The sequence below is a fragment of the Saccoglossus kowalevskii genome, chromosome 10 (assembly GCF_978046115.1).
Source record: "Saccoglossus kowalevskii chromosome 10, keSacKowa6.1, whole genome shotgun sequence".
NCBI lineage: Eukaryota > Metazoa > Hemichordata > Enteropneusta > Harrimaniidae > Saccoglossus > Saccoglossus kowalevskii.
The window spans coordinates 20,369,406-20,389,729 of NC_140650.1; the positions used below are offsets into that span (position 1 = coordinate 20,369,406).

The 20,324-nt window shown below is 33.6% G+C and overlaps 1 protein-coding gene across 1 annotated transcript in view; it reads left to right on the forward strand.

Moving 5' to 3' along the window:
• The first annotated feature begins 915 nt into the window (after window positions 1-915).
• Window positions 916-20,324, forward strand: part of LOC100373728 (fibronectin type 3 and ankyrin repeat domains protein 1-like) — a 49,856-nt gene continuing 30,447 nt past the window's right edge. Inside the window, exons 1-2 of the mRNA XM_002737869.4 lie at window positions 916-1,068; window positions 2,129-2,291. Coding sequence (XP_002737915.1) covers window positions 1,062-1,068; window positions 2,129-2,291 — 170 coding nt within the window. The 5' untranslated portion in view covers window positions 916-1,061. The remainder of the gene's footprint in view (window positions 1,069-2,128; window positions 2,292-20,324) is intronic.

Here is a 20,324-nt window from a genome sequence, read left to right on the forward strand (position 1 = left end):
TGTGGGTTACAATTCGTTAGACACCGACATTTGCGGTGGATTTTAGTGACAATTATAGATGAGTGTTTCAACTTATTTTATCGTGGGGGCGACGCCTCCACGACCTTTTTTTCGTAGGGGCGACCGCCCCACTGCCCCCACGGTGCCACCGCCACTAAAAGGAATATTATTATTTTGGATAACTAGTTTCTATAAAACACATAATAATATGTCAAGATGTAACATGTATATACCAATTAGAGCCGAATTAAATGACGCAAAGTTTGCACTACTGAGACGATATTGCGCATATACATGTACATGCAACATTACGGAACCCTGGAAGCTCATTAATTATATGTAAATTTTATGAAATATTTTAATAATATTAGGATTCATATCAATAATAAAATTTGACCTTTTTTTATTCCATTTCACTGAGCAAAATTACGGGATATGAATAATTGTTTCCCCATAGAATCCAGTGCAAAATGAAAATGCATGTATTAGTCATTTTCCATGACATTTCGGACTCTTGAAACGTTGTACTTTGACATCAACTGTCTTTTCATGTTCTGTATTTCAGTGACATTACTAATATATATATAGAATAATATAAAGAATGACATATCATCTTCGTCCTCAATATTCGATATTAAAACGCTGGGATGACAATGCCTTCACATACGTCAACTTCTTAGACTAGTAGTCACTCTTACCAGAATTCACAAAATAACCTTCAAATTAACTCAGAGCTCGACATGACGCGCTCTGTCAGCAAGGATCTATAATAAATTCGCGATTTTGCCATGATAACACGCCCTCAATCACTTTTGAAAGTATTTCATTTGTTTTTTAATTTTACTTGATTGGCGCCCCCAATGGTCAATCGAAATGTTCGTTCGTTCTTCAAAAAGCACTTCTGTGATTGGTTATTCAAAGTTCAGCGGCCATCTTGAACTGTATTTGCATACTCGACTTTACATTCATGAGCACGATAAACATTACGGAGAGTACATAGTTTCAGTATAAAGCGTTACTTTTTTTATACGACGACTCTACGAGCTCTTGAGCAAGTGAGAATGTCAGGTACGTATTTTGATACACGTTTCAGTGATGAGGTATTCAGATAATTAGTACAAGGTATCTGAATGTCGTTATTTTATTTCCCTTCGACAAAATCATAAAATGTCGTCCGTCAAGATAATCGCGTCGTCTGTAATTTATTGCCCACAGAATGCGAGTGTCGATATTTATACATTAGCTACCGTATACCGCGATCGGATGTCGTTTAGCTCGCACAGTGTGATCTCGTATGTACAGACTGTATAAAATTGGAATATTTGTGTACCGACTTTTCCTTCCCTCAAATCATGGTTACTAGAGCCGTGCTCAAACTAATGCGTTTGTAATCTTGGAATTGGCACACTACATACAGCCAGTCCTTCGCAACGCCGGTGACTGTGGGCTATATGGCACACGTCCCACGGTTCCAATACAAGGTTGCATTCTTGAATTTATATAGTGCGTCCAACCGAAACAATTTACAATTGAGTCATATTTGATATTGGCTGCTGTCATGTACGTCTAATTGTCGTGCGAATCCGTTCATAAATGTAATATTATTACAAATGTATCGAGTGGGTCACTGAAAAGTCTGAAGGGGTTGTAATCAGCTATCACTGAGTTAATACCAAACAGTTACGGATTTAGACCATTCCTACATTGGCCCTATGAATAAAAATTTATCTCAAGGAAAATTTATTTTTTGGGGGTCTGAAAATGTAATAAATCTACATTTATATATTTTCTTGAATGTTTACAGAATACTGTTTAGTATCCCATTTTATTTTCATATCTACAAGTACAGAGTGGATCATGTATTGATTCTGAAACCCTAGTTGTCACTGCACTATCAACTTGCATGGGGCAATCTATCTAAAGCCTGTGTAATTTCTTTAAATCATATTGAATTTTTAGGCTTTGTAATATATTTTTAGCAAGTATGGGGCCTTCGGGCTGACACATTGGCTTTCATAATATTTTGTCCTCAGAAAAACCTTAAACTTACAGTACTCCAGTATTACTATCTTGAACTGAATAATCAGTACTATCAATTAAATCCTTCTGCTTATCTTAATATTATTAGTACCTCCAAGACCAGACCCCCCTGTTGTTGGGAAGGTAACTCACCACAGTGTTGAGCTATATTGGGACAAAGCGGGTGAAGGCGAGACAAAAAAAGGAGATGGAAGAATACGTTTTTCGATACAGGAAGATGAAAAAGTTGGAGGATGGGGCAACGTTTACACGTGAGTCTTGTGATTAATAGTGTGATTATATCCAGTGTTTCATGTATGTCTTTCTTTAAATCAAATCCCAATGTAGATGGATACCACATATGTTTTTGTTGTTAAGCCCCTATTGGTTTTATCTACTTGGGAACTTAGGTATTTTTCATTGCTGTAATGGCCTGTGGTCACTTGACACATAAAACAAGTCCATAGTTACAGAACATTAGTGCAAAACTTGCCTCAGGGTAACACCCCCCTATAAGAAGTCAGTAACTTTTAAAGCATGTAGATGTGTACATCAATCCAACTTAACCTGGGTGTGAATTACTATTTGTTGAGAATGTATACACTTAAAGAAAGACTGCAATCAAATCTGGAAGGTCAGAACTAGTTGAATAGTGATATCTTCTTTACAGTAATTACCCTTCACTTGGTACTTACCATACTCATCCGACTTAATGCCCATGTTCAATTATCTTTTTCCTTTTTGTATTCATCAAGTAAAATGCTGAAACTACCGATAAACAAACTGAACAACAAATCTTTTACTTTGGGTATATGATATTTCACTGTTAATATCAGAAATGATACTTATTTTGCATCATTAAGTCAACTATGTTGATTAATTTACCCATTCTCTAGATATCTATATTAATTCATAACAAACATTGAATTTGAATTCAAATATCTCTTTTCATGCCCTTAATAATAAAATAATCATTTTTTTGAAATTTTGACCTTGAAATATTATACTTGATGCCTGCAACACTGAATCAGACGGCCAAATGTTGTGCCCTCAGAATCAAGCCCTGCTATGTTGATCAATCAATCTTTGAAATCTAAATTTCAAAAACTTAACAAATTTGTGAAATTGTTTCACTTATAGAAAGTTACTATGGTGTATTCAACTAATTCTTGTAAAGTATGTTCTGTATGTGTACCCAGTATAGTGTACTAGCTGTCTCTAATAATAATGATGTCAACTCTTCATAGATTCTTGATAGTAATATTAATACTAAGAACATTATTGACATAAAGTCCTTGGAGTAATTTATCATTTTCCGTTCACTAGGAGAATCATGCGTTATGCGTGAAATCGAACGTAAAAACAGGACAAACAAAGATCATAGCGTCGTAGCGGCGACAAACATCGCATGGGATTCGACAAACGCGAACATATGTTGGAGGGCATTTCCATGCTTAATAATGTGCTGTACACATTTGATGATAAACAATTTCGATTAAGTGAGGGTATTTGAAAGCAATATTCCTCTGTCAAAGATCGGCCTGTCGATGTGAGCTACAAAATAAAGAAATTCGAGTTCAAAATCAAATAGTTTGATTTTTGCAGCAGACGTTCGACGCGCGTCTTTCATTCATCTCGCGAGATCTCGCAGTTGAACGGAAAATCACCTATTAACTCTTCTTTTCCATTTATTTTTATTAACCTTTTGAATACCAAATTCTTTTTACGCTCAAAATGAAGGAAAATTGTTCACATTTTCTGTAATTTTCACAATCTTAATTTTGAATCAAACTGACCAAATCCGACATTACTTTTAACATTTTTTGTGAAAAAGCATACTACAAATTTGTGGTTGGTGCCTGAAGTTGACATTAGTCAGAGGGTTAAAGCAGCAATATAACAACTTTATAATCCTTGGAGAGAAACTCACAAAACCAATAAAAAGCATGGAAAAAGATCTGATGTTTTTCGTTTTCGTGATTTTGTTTTCTTCTGTGATCTTCAAACTTGACACAGACTTGTCGTAGTTGTAAAGCAGCGTGCTGACTTGTGTAACCATGTCAGTGTTTGAATGCTGAGTATTGTAATAAGTTCATCATTGCTCAGACATTTCGTGATTGTTAAACTCATCCCATATCCCACTTATTTTCTGATCACTAAAGCATCAATGAGCCAGAGGTCAGATCCGTTAAGAAAACAGAACGAACTATGCCATTGACAACTGGTCATTGTTATTTGAACAATGTGGTTGTTAAGATATACGATTATGTGGTGTAGGCTTTGACTTTTCTCATTCATACTATGCATTCGGCTAGAAGAAACTGTTATTAAACTTTTTTTTTTCTCTCTTTAAATTGAAATAGTTTCACTTCCATAAAAAAGTGGTTTGCGTTTATTCATATTCTGCAGTAGAATCATAAATGTATGGAATGATTGCAAGATATATTGGAATAATATATTTTTACTGAAACTTTGACTGTATTTCCAAAATAACTATTCTTCTAGCACATACGGAAATTCGTGGAATGAAAATTTTAAAACTTATTTTTTGAGACTCCCACTATAAAATTTGCCCATTTCATTCATTTTTTTAACTTTAAATGAGGGAAACCGTTCAAGGATCCACTTTATATATTGGTTTTATTTTGACACCTGTGTGTTAATGAGTTACACTGTGCTTGGCAACAGCTGATGTACCTCAGGTATGCATTGATCTTGACACGAGACGTGTTCTTATATTTAGCAATCTCCTCCCTTACTTGTTTTCATAAATAGTCCAGCTTTCATAAGTGCAAATTGAAATCTTTTATTCTTGTTCTCATCTTGTGATTTAACTGCAAAGATAATACTCATCTCATCTTTAAATTGATAGTCGTATAGCAATTTTTAAATTTGCTGTGACTTCATTTTTATGGCTAATACGTGTATATACACATGTGCTTTCAAGATGCGCTTCTAATAGAACAAATACAGTGTATTACATTTGTTCTATATTGCTTACTACCAAAATGTTATATGAATCATTTTCTTTTTGAATATCGTATTTGCTTTTTTAGTAGTTCATATACTTTAATATGTAAATGACAGAAGTATGTATGGTCAAACTAACTTGTATTTTAATAATCTAGTACAATAAAATTGATGCAATTTCTTTGTTCAAGTGCTTCTGTTGGAGATGCGTTGCTATATGTAATAGACCAAATATGGTAGGTGAGCTTAACTCCACTTTAATTTATAAACTCGTAATGAATCACTCATAGGAAATTTTCATTATTGTTCGTCTAATTGTTATATGTAAGTTTCTGTGTTTGTGACCACACACTTGAAATGGAAGATGGTTATGGTTACGTATGAACTAAATATTGTCTCAACAAATACACCTATTGTTATAAGAGCTGTGTTCTCTATTGTTCTCTCAAAATTAGAGTGTGACGACAACAAAATGATTTATTAGGTACGTATCGTTGTATGCCCCTTAGGGTGATATTGTCATGATATGACCATGGATCTTTATGGGATTTTATTTGATCACATGGTATTGTATCATACAATGCTTGGGTATTGTGTGTGGCCTAACTTTACATCGCTATTGTCAGAATAGTTATGTGAAGTGGTTTTAATCATACAGTAATAATGACATATGGATTGAAGTTTCTTCTCAACTTTCTGACCTTATCACAGTTGATTAAAACTTTTGTATTATTTCTAAACGCACAAGACAAATCAAGACATGTGTCCAAATGGATGTATGCAAAATCTCAGAGTATTATGACATAAAGCACTTTGTTTGCTGTTCGCAGTGTCATTGTGAATGCTAATAAACCCACTTCACTCAAAATTGGTAGTGATTGATTAACAAATTCAACAATAAGTATTTCCGTACATTCATTCTACTATGTCAAACTCAGGTCATTCCACCATTCTGCAGCACGACAAAAGATACCATAACAATCAATAGTGTACGGTTGCTATATGAATGAATGTTGAATGTGCTCTACTTTAACCGAACAACAACACATTTCCATGTCGCACTCGCAATCAGTTCCAAAGTGCCGGATAATTTCAAAGCTATATCATTTACTAGATGTCTATTTGTATTTACAGACTTGTTTCCCACAATTATTAAGTTATAGTTACAGTCACGTAATCACACCTTTGCGTTGACAACTACTAACTATTTATAACTTTTCCATAGATTTATTTATTTGCTTGGTAAATATTTCTAGGCGACCCCCTTATCAACTTAACATTTGATGTTTTGTGAATGTGACTTTAATTTGCTCGTTGCAGTTGTTCATCGTGTTTAGTAACAGTACCAAATGCCATAGCAACCATTGTCAAAAGTCATACCGTAATATAGTGATTTGAGTGAATTTGAGAAATGATCAAAGTTGAGTCCTTGGTTAGTATTTTTTTTTCTTTTTAAACAACACTTGTGATGTCACACTAGTGTATTGTGTAGTCATTATCTGGGGGAATAATCGCCAAGTAAGGCAAGGACAGGTGGAGGTAGTTCTAGGTAGTAGAATGCACCTGGAAATCCCCAATGATGGAACGTTGTAGTACAACTTCCTCCTCGATTTTAGGAGTGATTTTCTTGTATTGACAATACCCATAATCAAACCATTTTTTCTTTGGATCAGTCGAGTAGCAGGGTGGTCAGTCTACTGGCTGAGCTAAGCAAGTGATGGGTGAGGAAATACAATGAGTGACCTATGATAAATAAATGCACGTATCAGGTGTGTTGTGCCATGTACATTCAATTTTCTTTTGTTTCACTCATCATTCCGGTTGTTCATCTACACAAAAAAGTCACATAAAGCCTGTATAGACTAATATGTAAATGAGTATTGATTATTCAAATAAAAACTGAGTGGTTCTAGAAGTGTCTTTCACAATGAGGGGTGTTCTAAATACCATACTCATCAAAGGGTTCTCAGTTCCAAAAATTAAGGAGGTGGTTGCTTAGTTGAGCACTTCGCGTTAAAAAAATTGACAATTTTAGTTCACTATATTACAGAGAATATTATATCTCTTTGAAGAAAATAAAATTGTGAAGTGAGTTGCAATGTCATTGATTCCCACAACACTATTACAATATGGAACAAAATTAGTCACAAAAAATACATTTTATTACAATATAATCTGCGTACCATCAAAATTTACAATGTTAAAATTATTAGGGTCAAAGTCTTTATCATTATCTTCATTGTCGATAATATGCAAACTCATGATGCATTTAGCAAATTCTGCCATTATGTTTTCTGCGTGATTTGACTTACAATAACTTAATTTGACCTAATAGGTCAATTCCATTATTAACCAATCAGAATGCTGTGTTGTACCAACCCGATTCTCAGTGAAGAAGTGCAGAATGAATTATTGATCTGTTGGAATTGATAAAGCTTGGGTGAGATATGTATTAAATATCAAATAAGTAGTCCCTTGTTTTGTGTGTGTATGTGTGGTTTCAGTTAAACAACTCCCTTTGCATTTCTAGCTTTAGAATCAAAGACAAAAACTCGTCATTGTCATTGGTTAACTATTACAGCTATGTATTGTTTACCTTTAAAGCTCACACAGTGACTTCACCAATTTGTGTAATAAAATTTTATGATCTGAGCAACTTTTTTCTTTAAAGGGGAAGTCAAGCCAAACAACACAATCATTTTCTCAATTTCTGACAACAGATTCTATGATGTCATACTTTACCCATAATCCTTTGCTTGAGAATCAAGATGGCTGACTACATAATACTGATGAAATGTTGAATATCTAGAGAATGAAAAGTGATATAAAAAAAACTGTAAATTACATTCTCCTTCATTTGTGGAGCTTTTTCTTGGGAGGTCATTGTGTTGTTTGGCTTGACTTCCTCTCTAATGACATACGCTAAATGTACTTTATAACCCTATTGTTCATGCTTTCTTGATTTTTCTTTTGTTTTCCCACCTGTTGAATTCTAAAAGTCTATTTGTTTCACATTGTATGTGACAAATGACACAAGATATTAATTATTTAATATTTACCGGGTAACTTGAACTTGAGAAAAATAGCAAAATTGCTAAGTACCAAATTAGCTCAGAGGGAACACCGTTTAAATGGATTATATTGTGACCTTAATAATATCAAGTACATAGTTGATGCAACAACAGTAGCGCAAGGTGTTGTATTGATTAAAAGATATATTACACTGGGTTGAATTGTAAAGTAGTCTAAAAGTAAACAGTCTGTGCTAGTGCTTTTTGTATATAGTGTTGTCAAACCAGTTGTGTAGGTTTAGTTACTATGAGGAGTATTGATCATCTTATCCTCGTTATTAAACTGTTACACTAAACCATATGGAATACTAGACAAAGTGTGAATTAAGTAGCTCAAAATTCCCGATTCCCGATTTATTGATAAGCATGATGTAATTCTTTTTGCACATGCGTAACCTACCTAGCAACAGGCGAGGATAGGGCAAAAATATAAAAAGTCAAGAAAACAATAGACAGGCAACCCTGGAAGAAGTCAGCAGCATAATTGAAACAGTTTTTAAATAAAAGCGGAGTGTGTGTGGGAGGGTACAAATAAGGGCAGCAAGAGCAAGAAGAACTATATAAAGACAGCTGAGAAATGCGGATTACACGTTGAAAAAAATGATTTTTGCAGAGAAAATGAACTGAGAATGACATGGTAAGGGTATGTTTCGCTAAGTGGATATGATCGTGACATAGTTTTTCAACTCTCAAAATACCTTCCAAAAATATCTAAAAATTACACTATAAGCCAAAAATAATGTGCATAATAATAATTCATTTTTCTCCCATAGGAAAAATAGGGTTCACATTTTCAGAGGTTGAGATAAGTTAGTTGAAAGATGGTGGTACTTTTATTTGAGGGAATTTTTTACTCTGCAGGTTTGAAATTCAACTGAGCGATGTACTGCACAATTTGAACATTCATAATCTGTTCTACCTTCCAGTTCGTTGACCTCAGATCACGCAGTATGTGCAAGTACAAAAACAATAAACACGCAAACGTTATCAATTCAGGAAATGTCTTAATTTAAGTTTCTGTAGGCCTTACAGGAGTTGTGAACAAACTCTAAATTTAAATCTAAATTTAGTAGCCAGACTGGACTACTAGTTTTTCTTTAAAGTTATGGGTGTCCCACATAGACTGGACTACTAGTTTTTCTTTAAAATTATGGGTGTCTCACATAGACTGGACTACTAGTTTTTCCTTCATGTTATGGGTGTCCCACATAAAATGAGCAGTATAACATTCATTTATGCATGCTCACGCTTGTTTGTATGTTCTTATAAGTGCCTACCTAACATGATGAACTACCCAATATAACCATGAGACTACCATGCTGCTTGAAATCTGTGTAACCTACCAAGCTTACGCTTCAAAGGAAATTTTTTTAATTTTAAGTCTTGCCTTAAACATGGATTCCTATACGTCACACATTTTGGTACCAAGAATTTATCATCTTTTAATCCCCCCCCCCCCAAATTAAAAAATATTGTAAAATTTACTTCATGGTGCCATGATGTCGGCTTTTAGGGGTCGTAAATATTGCCAGTTTATAAATCAGAGTGTGTTCTGTAGTAGGCCCTGTAAGTCGGCTCTTGTTTTATCTCATTCACTTACATTGTGTACATATTTCCCAACTCTTATACACTTGTACACTTATAAAATCCAGTGAATATACTTTTTTTCCTATATTTCACATTCAACTCATCAAAAATCAGTGAAAATAAATTCCAAACAAAACACCCAAAATTTTCAGCGAAAATTAATTCAAGCTATAATAAAGTATTCTACAGTACTCTTAAATACTGGTAATTATAGCAACCACCCTGCTTGTGAGAGTGACACTATAGCCTAGCAACTACAGAACCACAAATTCTATTCATTGGAGGGTGTTGGTCTTCAAAGTGATGAAATTCCCACTTGTCATCTATTTTTGGATTGTTTTGTATAAAGTATGTTTAGCATAATAAGATGGCTTAGCAGCTATGATACCTTGTTCAGTGAGATTACTATGCGAGTTAGGTGGTCATAATAAATGCTTTTCATAGTGGAGTCTTGCAGAAAATAATAGAGTTAGGTGGTCATACTAATTGCTTTTCATAGTGGAGTCTTGCAGAAAATAATAGAGTTAGGTGGTCATACTAATTGCTTTTCATAGTGGAGTCTTGCAGAAAATAATAGAGTTAGGTGGTCATACTAATTGCTTTTCATAGTGGAGTCTTGCAGAAAATAATAGTTAGGTGGTCATACTAATTGCTTTTCATAGTGGAGTCTTGCAGAAAATAATAGTTAGGTGGTCATACTAATTGCTTTTCATAGTGGAGTCTTGCAGAAAATAATAGTTAGGTGGTCATACTAATTGCTTTTCATAGTGGAGTCTTGCAGAAAATAATAGAGTTAGGTGGTCATACTAATTGCTTTTCATAGTGGAGTCTTGCAGAAAATAATAGTTAGGTGGTCATACTAATTGCTTTTCATAGTGGAGTCTTGCAGAAAATAATAGAGTTAGGTGGTCATACTAATTGCTTTTCATAGTGGAGTCTTGCAGAAAATAATAGAGTTAGGTGGTCATACTAATTGCTTTTCATAGTGGAATCTTGCAGAAAATAATAGTTAGGTGGTCATACTAATTGCTTTTCATAGTGGAGTCTTGCAGAAAATAATAGAGTTAGGTGGTCATACTAATTGCTTTTCATAGTGGAGTCTTGCAGAAAATAATAGAGTTAGGTGGTCATACTAATTGCTTTTCATAGTGGAGTCTTGCAGAAAATAATAGTTAGGTGGTCATACTAATTGCTTTTCATAGTGAAGTCTTGCAGAAAATAATAGTACAGAAATAAGAAGGAACAGTTTCAGTACATTATTGAAACATCAAATATAAAAATATTATTAGCACTTGGATGCTATTTATTCAGCTGCAGTAAACAACATATAGTTCAAACATGAATCAGATTTTCTTTTTGATTGATTGTTTTTACTTACCAAAAAATAAACATATCATTTTCTTTACGGTTTCAATAAAGCTCTATTCTAGCCTATTCTAATATGCAGTATGGCCAGTACATTGACACACCTTTTTATACTGTACCTGTGAGATTCTGACAACACATCCTGTGTATACTGTAATACACTGAATATGATAAGAGTTATGCAGTATAAATTTCACTCCCCATATGCCATTTCACTAATGCCTAGGTATGATGCTAGTCATTATTGCTGTTAGCTATTGACCATGAACTGTATATTTCCCAAACTTCAATTGGAACTGTTAATGATTGACCAAAGTGTGCTTGAGTAATGAGATATTACCGTAAAAACTGTATTAGAAGCCGCATCCCTTATAGAAGTCGCACCCATTCTTTTTGAAAAATTGAGAACCAAAAATTCATCATTTCTCATATGTGTAGATGCTCTAATAGAAGCCGCATCCCCTCTATTGCATTGTACCATTTTAATAGAAGCCATGGCTACTAATACAGATTTTACAGTACTAGAGTTGTATTTATGTGTCAGTAGTGTGAGATATGCAATGTACTCATGAGTGGTACACAGCTCACAATATTTCCCTTTGTTCCAAATTACAGTGAATGTTTGTGAATCCACTTGCATTGCATTGCAGTTCAAAATTGATACCAAATAAAATTTAAAAAAATGAGCTGAAATGGTCACATACATTCAATATGCTGTAAATTGCTGTTGAAATATTTGATTTTTTTTTCACAAAAAGGAGATAAACCTTAAAGCATTGTCTCAGATATTACAATTATTTTGTAGTTTTTGCAAATCTCTGAACTTTACTGTTGTCATATAAAGCTATCTTAAGTTCATTACCGTAGTACCGGTAGGATGAATTAAAAAGAAAAATTAATAACGCTAAGTGATCCAGTTTTCAATTTGTTCGTGTGTTACTAAATATATTATGCTTTATTGAATTGTTATAATATAAGTCTTGTTGGCGTCACGTCAGTTGTCATGGTAATAGTAATGTAATTGGCAGTACTACTATTATAATGTGATCGTTGTGTAAATTATTGCATGCGTCTAGTTAAATTTATCTTTAAGGTGTAACTGCCAGCAATTCGGGCATGCATCGTTAGTTCACACAAGAAATAACTGCTTTGATGACAGTGAAATGAGTTTACTTTATTGGTTTTTCACGAAATTGCTTTAATCATGGCTGTTCTATCTAACATCCTACCCCCTTCCTTTTTATGTTATTATCAAAATTGTTCTCAGATTGTTTGGGAACAATTTTACAAATGTAACTTGTATTTCTCTTGTACTGCATTCTTCTGTATTACCAGTATATCCCAAGTTGAGACTATAAGAAATGGATATTTACTGTGCATATTTAAGTAGCTCATTTACAAACTAATTACTGTGTAGGTACATGTGTTTAATTTTGTGAAAGATACATTTTCGTGAGTCAGTGCAGATTGTTAAATTTTGTAGTAGTGAAAATTTCTTTAAGATCATACAACACAAACTGTCCTCAATTTTCATAAAAATTTTTCTGCATGAATGAAATGAAAATGAAAAAAATCGCAAAAATTCCTCAGTTTACAGTATGTCATAATAAGATCACATATTACTTGAATTTAATAGTACATGATGTGACATGAGAATTAAGTAGTAAATAAATTAATTGTTTCAAGTTTATATGTTTTATCTGGATTTGGCATGTAAGCATTTTGAATTGGCCAGCTGTTTATCAAAGTTACTACTTGAGTTAGAATTTCAAAGTAATTCAGATCTTTCCTGTACCATCCGGGAAATTGTGATTGTGATAAACGTTTCCTGTAATTTTCCCTTGATAATCGGAGAGAGTGTATAAATTAAACACAACATTTTATCACACAATCTATAATTTGACTATAATTTATAAATTGGAATGTCAAAATTATGTTCATATTGACAAGCTGATGTAGTTATCCACAATTTTGTGTAATGGCTATCAGATGCATGGTCAAAGAGTTTGTTTTGACATTTTGTGAAATTGTGTAGCATCCATTATCAACCCATTTTTTTTTCTCCCGTGTGATTGTGCTTTTAACTTGTTTTTAGCAATCTTTATACTGCCTGATAATATATGGTCATATTGCTTGTGCACTACTTTTTATTCTACAATGGATAATAGGTTGACGTGCATTTTCAGAGAGTTTTTGTAAATATTAAATTTTTCTGAGGTAGATTAGTGTCAGATTATTGTGTGGTTACAATATTCAGTTTGGTTGTAAGAGTAATTTTATGAGACAGTGTGTCTTCAATCATTATTTCAATGTTCATCATACTACTACCTTGTGCTAGACTGTGTAATGAAATGTAATTTTCTTGTAAACAGGTACACAAAGTAGTGTAGAACAGGTACACAAAGTATTGTAGAACAGGTACATGAGGTAGTGTAGAACATGTACACAAAGTAGTGTAGAACATGTACACAAAGTAGTGTAGAACAGGTACACAAAGTAGTGTAGAACATGTACACAAAGTAGTGTAGAACATGTACACAAAGTAGTGTAGAACAGGTACACAAAGTAGTGTAGAACACGTACACAAAGTAGTGTAGAACACGTACACAAAGTAGTGTAGAACAGGTACACAAAGTAGTGTAGAACATGTACACAAAGTAGTGTAGAACATGTACACAAAATAGTGTAGAACATGTACACAAAGTAGTGTAGAACATGTACACAAAGTAGTGTAGAACAGGTACACAAAGTATTGTAGAACATGTACACAAAGTAGTGTAGAACATGTACACAAAGTAGTGTAGAACATGTACACAAAGTAGTGTAGAACATGTACACAAAGTAGTGTAGAACAGGTACACAAAGTAGTGTAGAACAGGTACACAAAGTATTGTAGAACAGGTACACAAAGTATTGTAGAACATGTACACAAAGTATTGTAGAACATGTACACAAAGTAGTGTAGAACATGTACACAATGTAGTGTAGAACATGTACACAAAGTCGTGTAGAACACGTACACAAAGTAGTGTAGAACACGTACACAAAGTAGTGTAGAACATGTACACAAAGTAGTGTAGAACACGTACACAAAGTAGTGTAGAACACGTACACAAAGTAGTGTAGAACACGTACACAAAGTAGTGTAGAACACGTACACAAAGTAGTGTAGAACACGTACACAAAGTAGTGTAGAACATGTACACAAAGTACAATACAATTTTATACAATTTTATTTCACCAGATAAATTACATTACAAAGTACAAAACGAAGATAGAGATATACATAACTATCTGGCGAGGACAAGAGAGGTAGTTCTAGTAGAACTAATCTAGTCTCTCGCCCTTGCATATTCACTGATAGCAGAAAAAAACTGATAAGGACAGTGAAATCATAAATCATATTAATATATTGTTTAAGAGTACATAATACATAAGGAGAAAAATTATATGAAATATGGTGGTAATAGTGAAATGACAATACTGTAAATTGAATGATAGAGAAATAACAATAAAATTGATGTTCAATTATTTAAAAGAAATTGTTTTAGGGTAAGCTTGAAGCGATTTCTTGATGTTAATGTTTTAATGGAAATTGGAAGATCATTCCAGTGTTTTACTAATGAATATGTTAAACTGTTTTTAGTTGAGCTTAGTTTTACTTTTGGAATTTCAAGTTTGTCAGAAATAAATGAACGTGTCAAATAAGAGTGAGAGATTGAAGAGGCATAATGACCCAGAGAACGAGCATAACGATCGCCCTTCAGGTCATAAATAAACATGCACGTTTGGAACTTGCATAATTTATGCACATCAAGAATGCCCAATCTTTTAAAGAGTTGTGAGCTACTTGCACGGGGATTTGAAAAAGTGGCTAAGCGAATAAATTTTTTCTGTAATTTTAAAATTGGATCTATAACGGTACTGAAAGTGTTGCCCCATATTTCAATACAATAGCTTATGTGTGGAAGAATGAGTGAATTATATAGTAATATTATAAGTGATTTGGGTAGGTAGTGACGCAGATATGTAGTGTAGAACACGTACACAAAGTAGTGTAGAACACGTACACAAAGTAGTGTAGAACATGTACACAAAGTATTGTAGAACATGTACACGAGGTAGTGCAGAACATGTACACAAGGTACATGTAGTGCAGGACACGTACACAAAGTAGTGTAGAACATGTACACAAAGTAGTGTAGAACATGTACACAAAGTATTGTAGAACATGTACACAAAGAATTGTAGAACACGTACACAAAGTAGTGTAGAACATGTACACAAAGTAGTGTAGAACATGTACACAAAGTATTGTAGAACATGTACACAAAGAATTGTAGAACACGTACACAAAGTAGTGTAGAACATGTACACAAAGTAGTGTAGAACACGTACACAAAGTAGTTTAGAACATGTACACAAAGTAGTGTAGAACAGGTACACAAAGTAGTGTAGAACATGTACGCAAAGTTTTGTAGAACACGAACACAAAGTAGTGTAGAACACGAACACAAAGTAGTGTAGAACATGTACACAAAGTAGTGTAGAACATGTACACAAAGTAGTGTAGAACACGTACACAAAGTAGTGTAGAACATGTACACAAAGTAGTGTAGAACACATACACAAAGTAGTGTAGAACACATACACAAAGTATTGTAGAACACGTACACAAAGTAGTGTAGAACACGTACACAAAGAATTGTAGAACACGTACACAAAGTAGTGTAGAACACGTACACAAAGTAGTGTAGAACAGGTACACAAAGTATTGTAAAACATGTACACAAAGTAGTGTAGAACAGGTACACAAAGTAGTGTAGAACAGGTACACAAAGTAGCGTAGAACATGTATACAAAACTAGCATAGAACAAGTACACAAAGTACATGTAGTGCAGGACACGTACACAAAGTAGTGTAGAACACGTACACAAAGTAGTGTAGAACATGTACACGATGTAGTGTAAAACACTGAATTGGTTGCGTCATGAATAAAATAAAATGTAGGAGAGTGACTGACATCAATAATTAGATGAAGGGTGGAAATAAAATGTCAGCATCTGAAAGGGATCTAATCCTTGTTTTTCTCCTTGCTGTATGTAAAGTATAGTAATGATAAACTGTAATTACATTGTCTGACTATGATTGTCTGAAAGTGCCTGAATAAAATTCATCTTGCCACCCTTTTGTATTCTGTGTTCGCTACTTTGTGTCTTTGTTTACCTGATAGACGCATATGGAATTAAGAGAAGACGTTTTTTTCAGAAAGAAGGGGTATTTATTAGTGTCATAACCTCTTGCAACCAGTTTGAAGTGATGTTGAGTGGAATTAATTTGCAGCTCCATCACTGTGATTTGCAAAACAAATTCCGGTTTTGACAAAACAAAACTATTGTTCAATTGCTGAGGGTTTTAGCGAGTAAATGTATTCCAAGTGTGACCACCAGTATGTCTTTTGTCTGCTCAGAAGGTCATTTTTGGTTGAGAAAATATGTCACTGAAATGCCACCATGAAGGGAAACACGTAATTTCATTGCTGGTGGTTTTTACCCTGACATAATGATCAACAAGTGGTTGACCTATGACCTCTGTTTGCTGCAAGTCATGCTAGGGGTTGACCATTAGAAACTCTCAGTAGGGAATACTGTACTGTATTGTTTTCCACCTCATAATTTCAGCTTTTTTTCCAGAATTAAGTAAAAAAAAATGTGTTTTTCCATCAATGTTGCATGCTTTCATTAAGAATTTAACAATTGTAATTTCCTAATTTTTATTTCAGTTTCTGTAGCATTACTTGATTAATTGCGCTAAGGTGTAATTGAAAAACAAGAATTAAATAAAAAAAATTAATTAAAATATTATACTACAAATTATGTATTTGGTTTGTAAGGGTCATATACTTAAAAATTGACGGAAACCACTGACACTCTTCCCAACAATTACAGTCGGTGCTAAAAAAATTCAGCGGGAATTTGACCTTGGGTGCCATCTTGGACAAATATTTGACGTACCGGTATAATTTATGTGTGTTCCTATTAAAGCGTCACAGGTTTCTGTTCTAAACCTTGTGTTGAAATTATATAAATAGACTTGAAAATGTTATTTGTTTGTCATTTAATGATGAAACTTTAGCTTACCGGTAATGGCAATAATAATCAATATAATAATTTTTTGGATTAGTAAAAATAAAATATTTGTGAAACTGAAGTGTGTCATGCATAACATAATTATGGAATTCTTATTGCAAAAAAATCTGCGAAGTCTTGTTTCGAAATACACCAAGAAAACTACCACAACTGTGAGATTAAAATTGAAAGATTGTACTTTGTAGATTAATAAGTAATTACATTGTTTGTGTTGGGAGGTACCGTACTTGAAAATGGTAAAGTGAAAAGTACAGTTCTCTAAAAGCTGTTAATATCAAAAACCATTACCTACTATTGTCCAATTTCTGTTCTAATTACTCTTATACTACACTTGACTTTAATACTCTAAAGTACAAATGATTTGTTATTCTCAGTAATGGCTGTATTGATTTCTATACATCAAATATTATTCTTCAAATTAATAGGAAGTTCTAAAAAGGTTTGTGAAAACCTTGGCTCACTTAAGTAAACATTGCAGCTTGAAAAGCAGAACTATTATTATATGGTTTTAATCCAATCATTGTACATTATAACTGTTCAATGAGAAACGTTTAAATGCTTTTGTTTGTGGAAAGTTACTCTTAACTAATAAATGTGCTCAGTGCACTTGATACACAGTATAAAATAAGATCATTAGGTTATGTTGAGGTATATTGGTAATGCTTTCAACATGGGGACGGCTATTGAATCATGTGTTGGATTGCATTGTTGATGAATTTATTTCAAGGGTTCAAGTCTCTTTCTTGTGGTTTCTATTGTAGATCAATGACGTTGTCTTTATCGATCCTCCTACTGTCCTTGTATCCACGCATCCTATCCAATTTCTTTGTTTACAAGGCTGGAGTTGTCAACCTAGAAATATTTGAACATGAATGTGACACTTGTTGTTAATGAGAACAAGTGTTGATCGACATTTCAACCATTAACAAAAACATGTTGTAAACTGGGATGAATTTGGTACTTGAGAATTATATAGCTATACGGTATTATGCATGGTTGTTGTTTATCTGAATGCTATATTTTTTATAAAAAACCTGAGTTAATCTTGAGCCTGAATTGTTTCATTCCTTAACGAATAAACTAGAGGCGTTTCGGACAAGAAAATAATGATTATCCAACCTTGTTAGCAGTGTTTGTCGCTAACATCAAAAAGTTGATAGCCTACGGGACATGCAAGTTGAAAAAACTTGAAATGAAAACCAATGAAAATTATAGTGACATAGTCTTTTAATTAATATGCAGTTTTGATCATCCAAAGAGAAATATACTGTCACTATGTGAAATGTTTGTCTTTTTGAACAGTATTTGAGTCGTTATACAACCAACCGACTGATGAGTAGTAGGCCAAGCTGGGCTGTTATATTCTGAAACTTGTTTGCAAAGTTCTCGGCTCTGGGCCCAGGGGTCTGTCTGCCTTAGTTTTGAACACTACTTGTTAGACCCTGTTTCTCAAGAGGATTGTACCACTGTTGAATACCTTTAGAAATCCGCTGTTAAGAGGGATTCATGTTAATACAATTTGGTAAAACTGTTTTAATAACAATTTTTTTATATGTATGTTGATTCAAAGTGGTTTTCATAGCAAGGCTAGAACAGAATAACAATAATAAAACAACTACTATGTCTTATTAACAAAAAAGCCTAAGGCTATTATCTCAATAATATTGTATTAAAAGAAGACTTGATAAACAAACAGAACTGGCATGTAAAGAATATGAATAGCCGGAATGATTGATCTTTATTCTACTTCACGATAACTATTAATGCAATGTTGAGATTTTGGGTGTGTGTCTTTCTCTATTCCCCCAGAGCACGTACTATATATACAAAATTGGACTTCCCCTGCAGGTTTGTTTGGCTTGTGTCCACACTTCTCTCTGAACTATGTCATATTGTCCTGTTATATGTGCCACAAATAGTGTTAATACCCTATGATCAATTCTTTTGCATGGTTTGCACACCCTCCTTGTGATTGCTATAAGCATTATCATGTGATGCAGTTCACTGGTGAGTATCTCAACACCTTTTTTGTCTTGAGCTGGTACATATCAATATGGCAAATTTGAAACCACAATTGTCGCACAATGCGCATGTTCAAATTTTGTTTAAACAGACTATTTATTTAATGTGTTGTATATACATGTATGTTCAATTTATTGAAATATGAAGAAGTGCTCTATCGATGTTGCACAATTTATCCAGTCAGGTATGAAAATCAGAGATGAATTATACATGTAACAGCTCCACCAAACTAAGTAGTATTAGTGCTTTATAGTAGCTTTTATTCGTCCTTTAAGTAATACATTTTTGTTTATATGTAGTTTTTAGTTTAATCTTGTTTTTATTTGTCTTCAAATTTCTTGTTTTTTTCTTTTGTTTATACAACCATAAAAACAACTTCTGTAGTATGTTTTTCATGTTGAATAAAAAAAAAAAAATCTTATCTATATGTGACCCACTTCCAACATGGTGTGATATCTGTGGTGCCAACATAAGTGTTTTATAAGGTTCTGCTGTTAATTCATGTGGTAGGCATGTACCTGGTATTTCTAGTGAGGCGTAATAGATGGGAAATATAGTATTGGTACTTTCATAGAAAATGAAGATGGGGGTATACATCAGAAAAAACAAGGTTTTCTTTTTCAGTCTGTCAGACTTTGCTGTGTTGCCTATCTGATCATTTGGTATTGACCATTAGAAACTCTGGTGTGGAAGAAAACTGCAAATTATTTTTACCATCACATAGTTTTGAGTTTTTTTCCTGGATAATTTTGCTGTAAACAAATGTGTATGGCGTTTTTTTCTGTAATTTTCAACATATATAATTTTTTTTGTCCTTCAGATTGTTTGACAAATGCAGTATCTGCCCTAGTTGTAATGCTCAATCCCAATCTAAATTTTTAAAGCTTTACTTTTTGACTCCCATGTGCGAAGCACAAAATGGGAGTCTTTGCAGTTAGTGTGTCTGTATGTGTGTGTGTATGTGTGTATGTGTGTATGTGTGTATGTGTGTATGTGTGTGTGTGTGTCCGACTGTTCCACTGCTATCTCAAGAACCATACATCGGTTTTTGATGAAACTTGGTGCATAGATGCTCTGGGCCAATGCGCAGATTTGATTAGGTTTTGGTAAAAATCCATGCTCGTTAATTACCTAATTTGC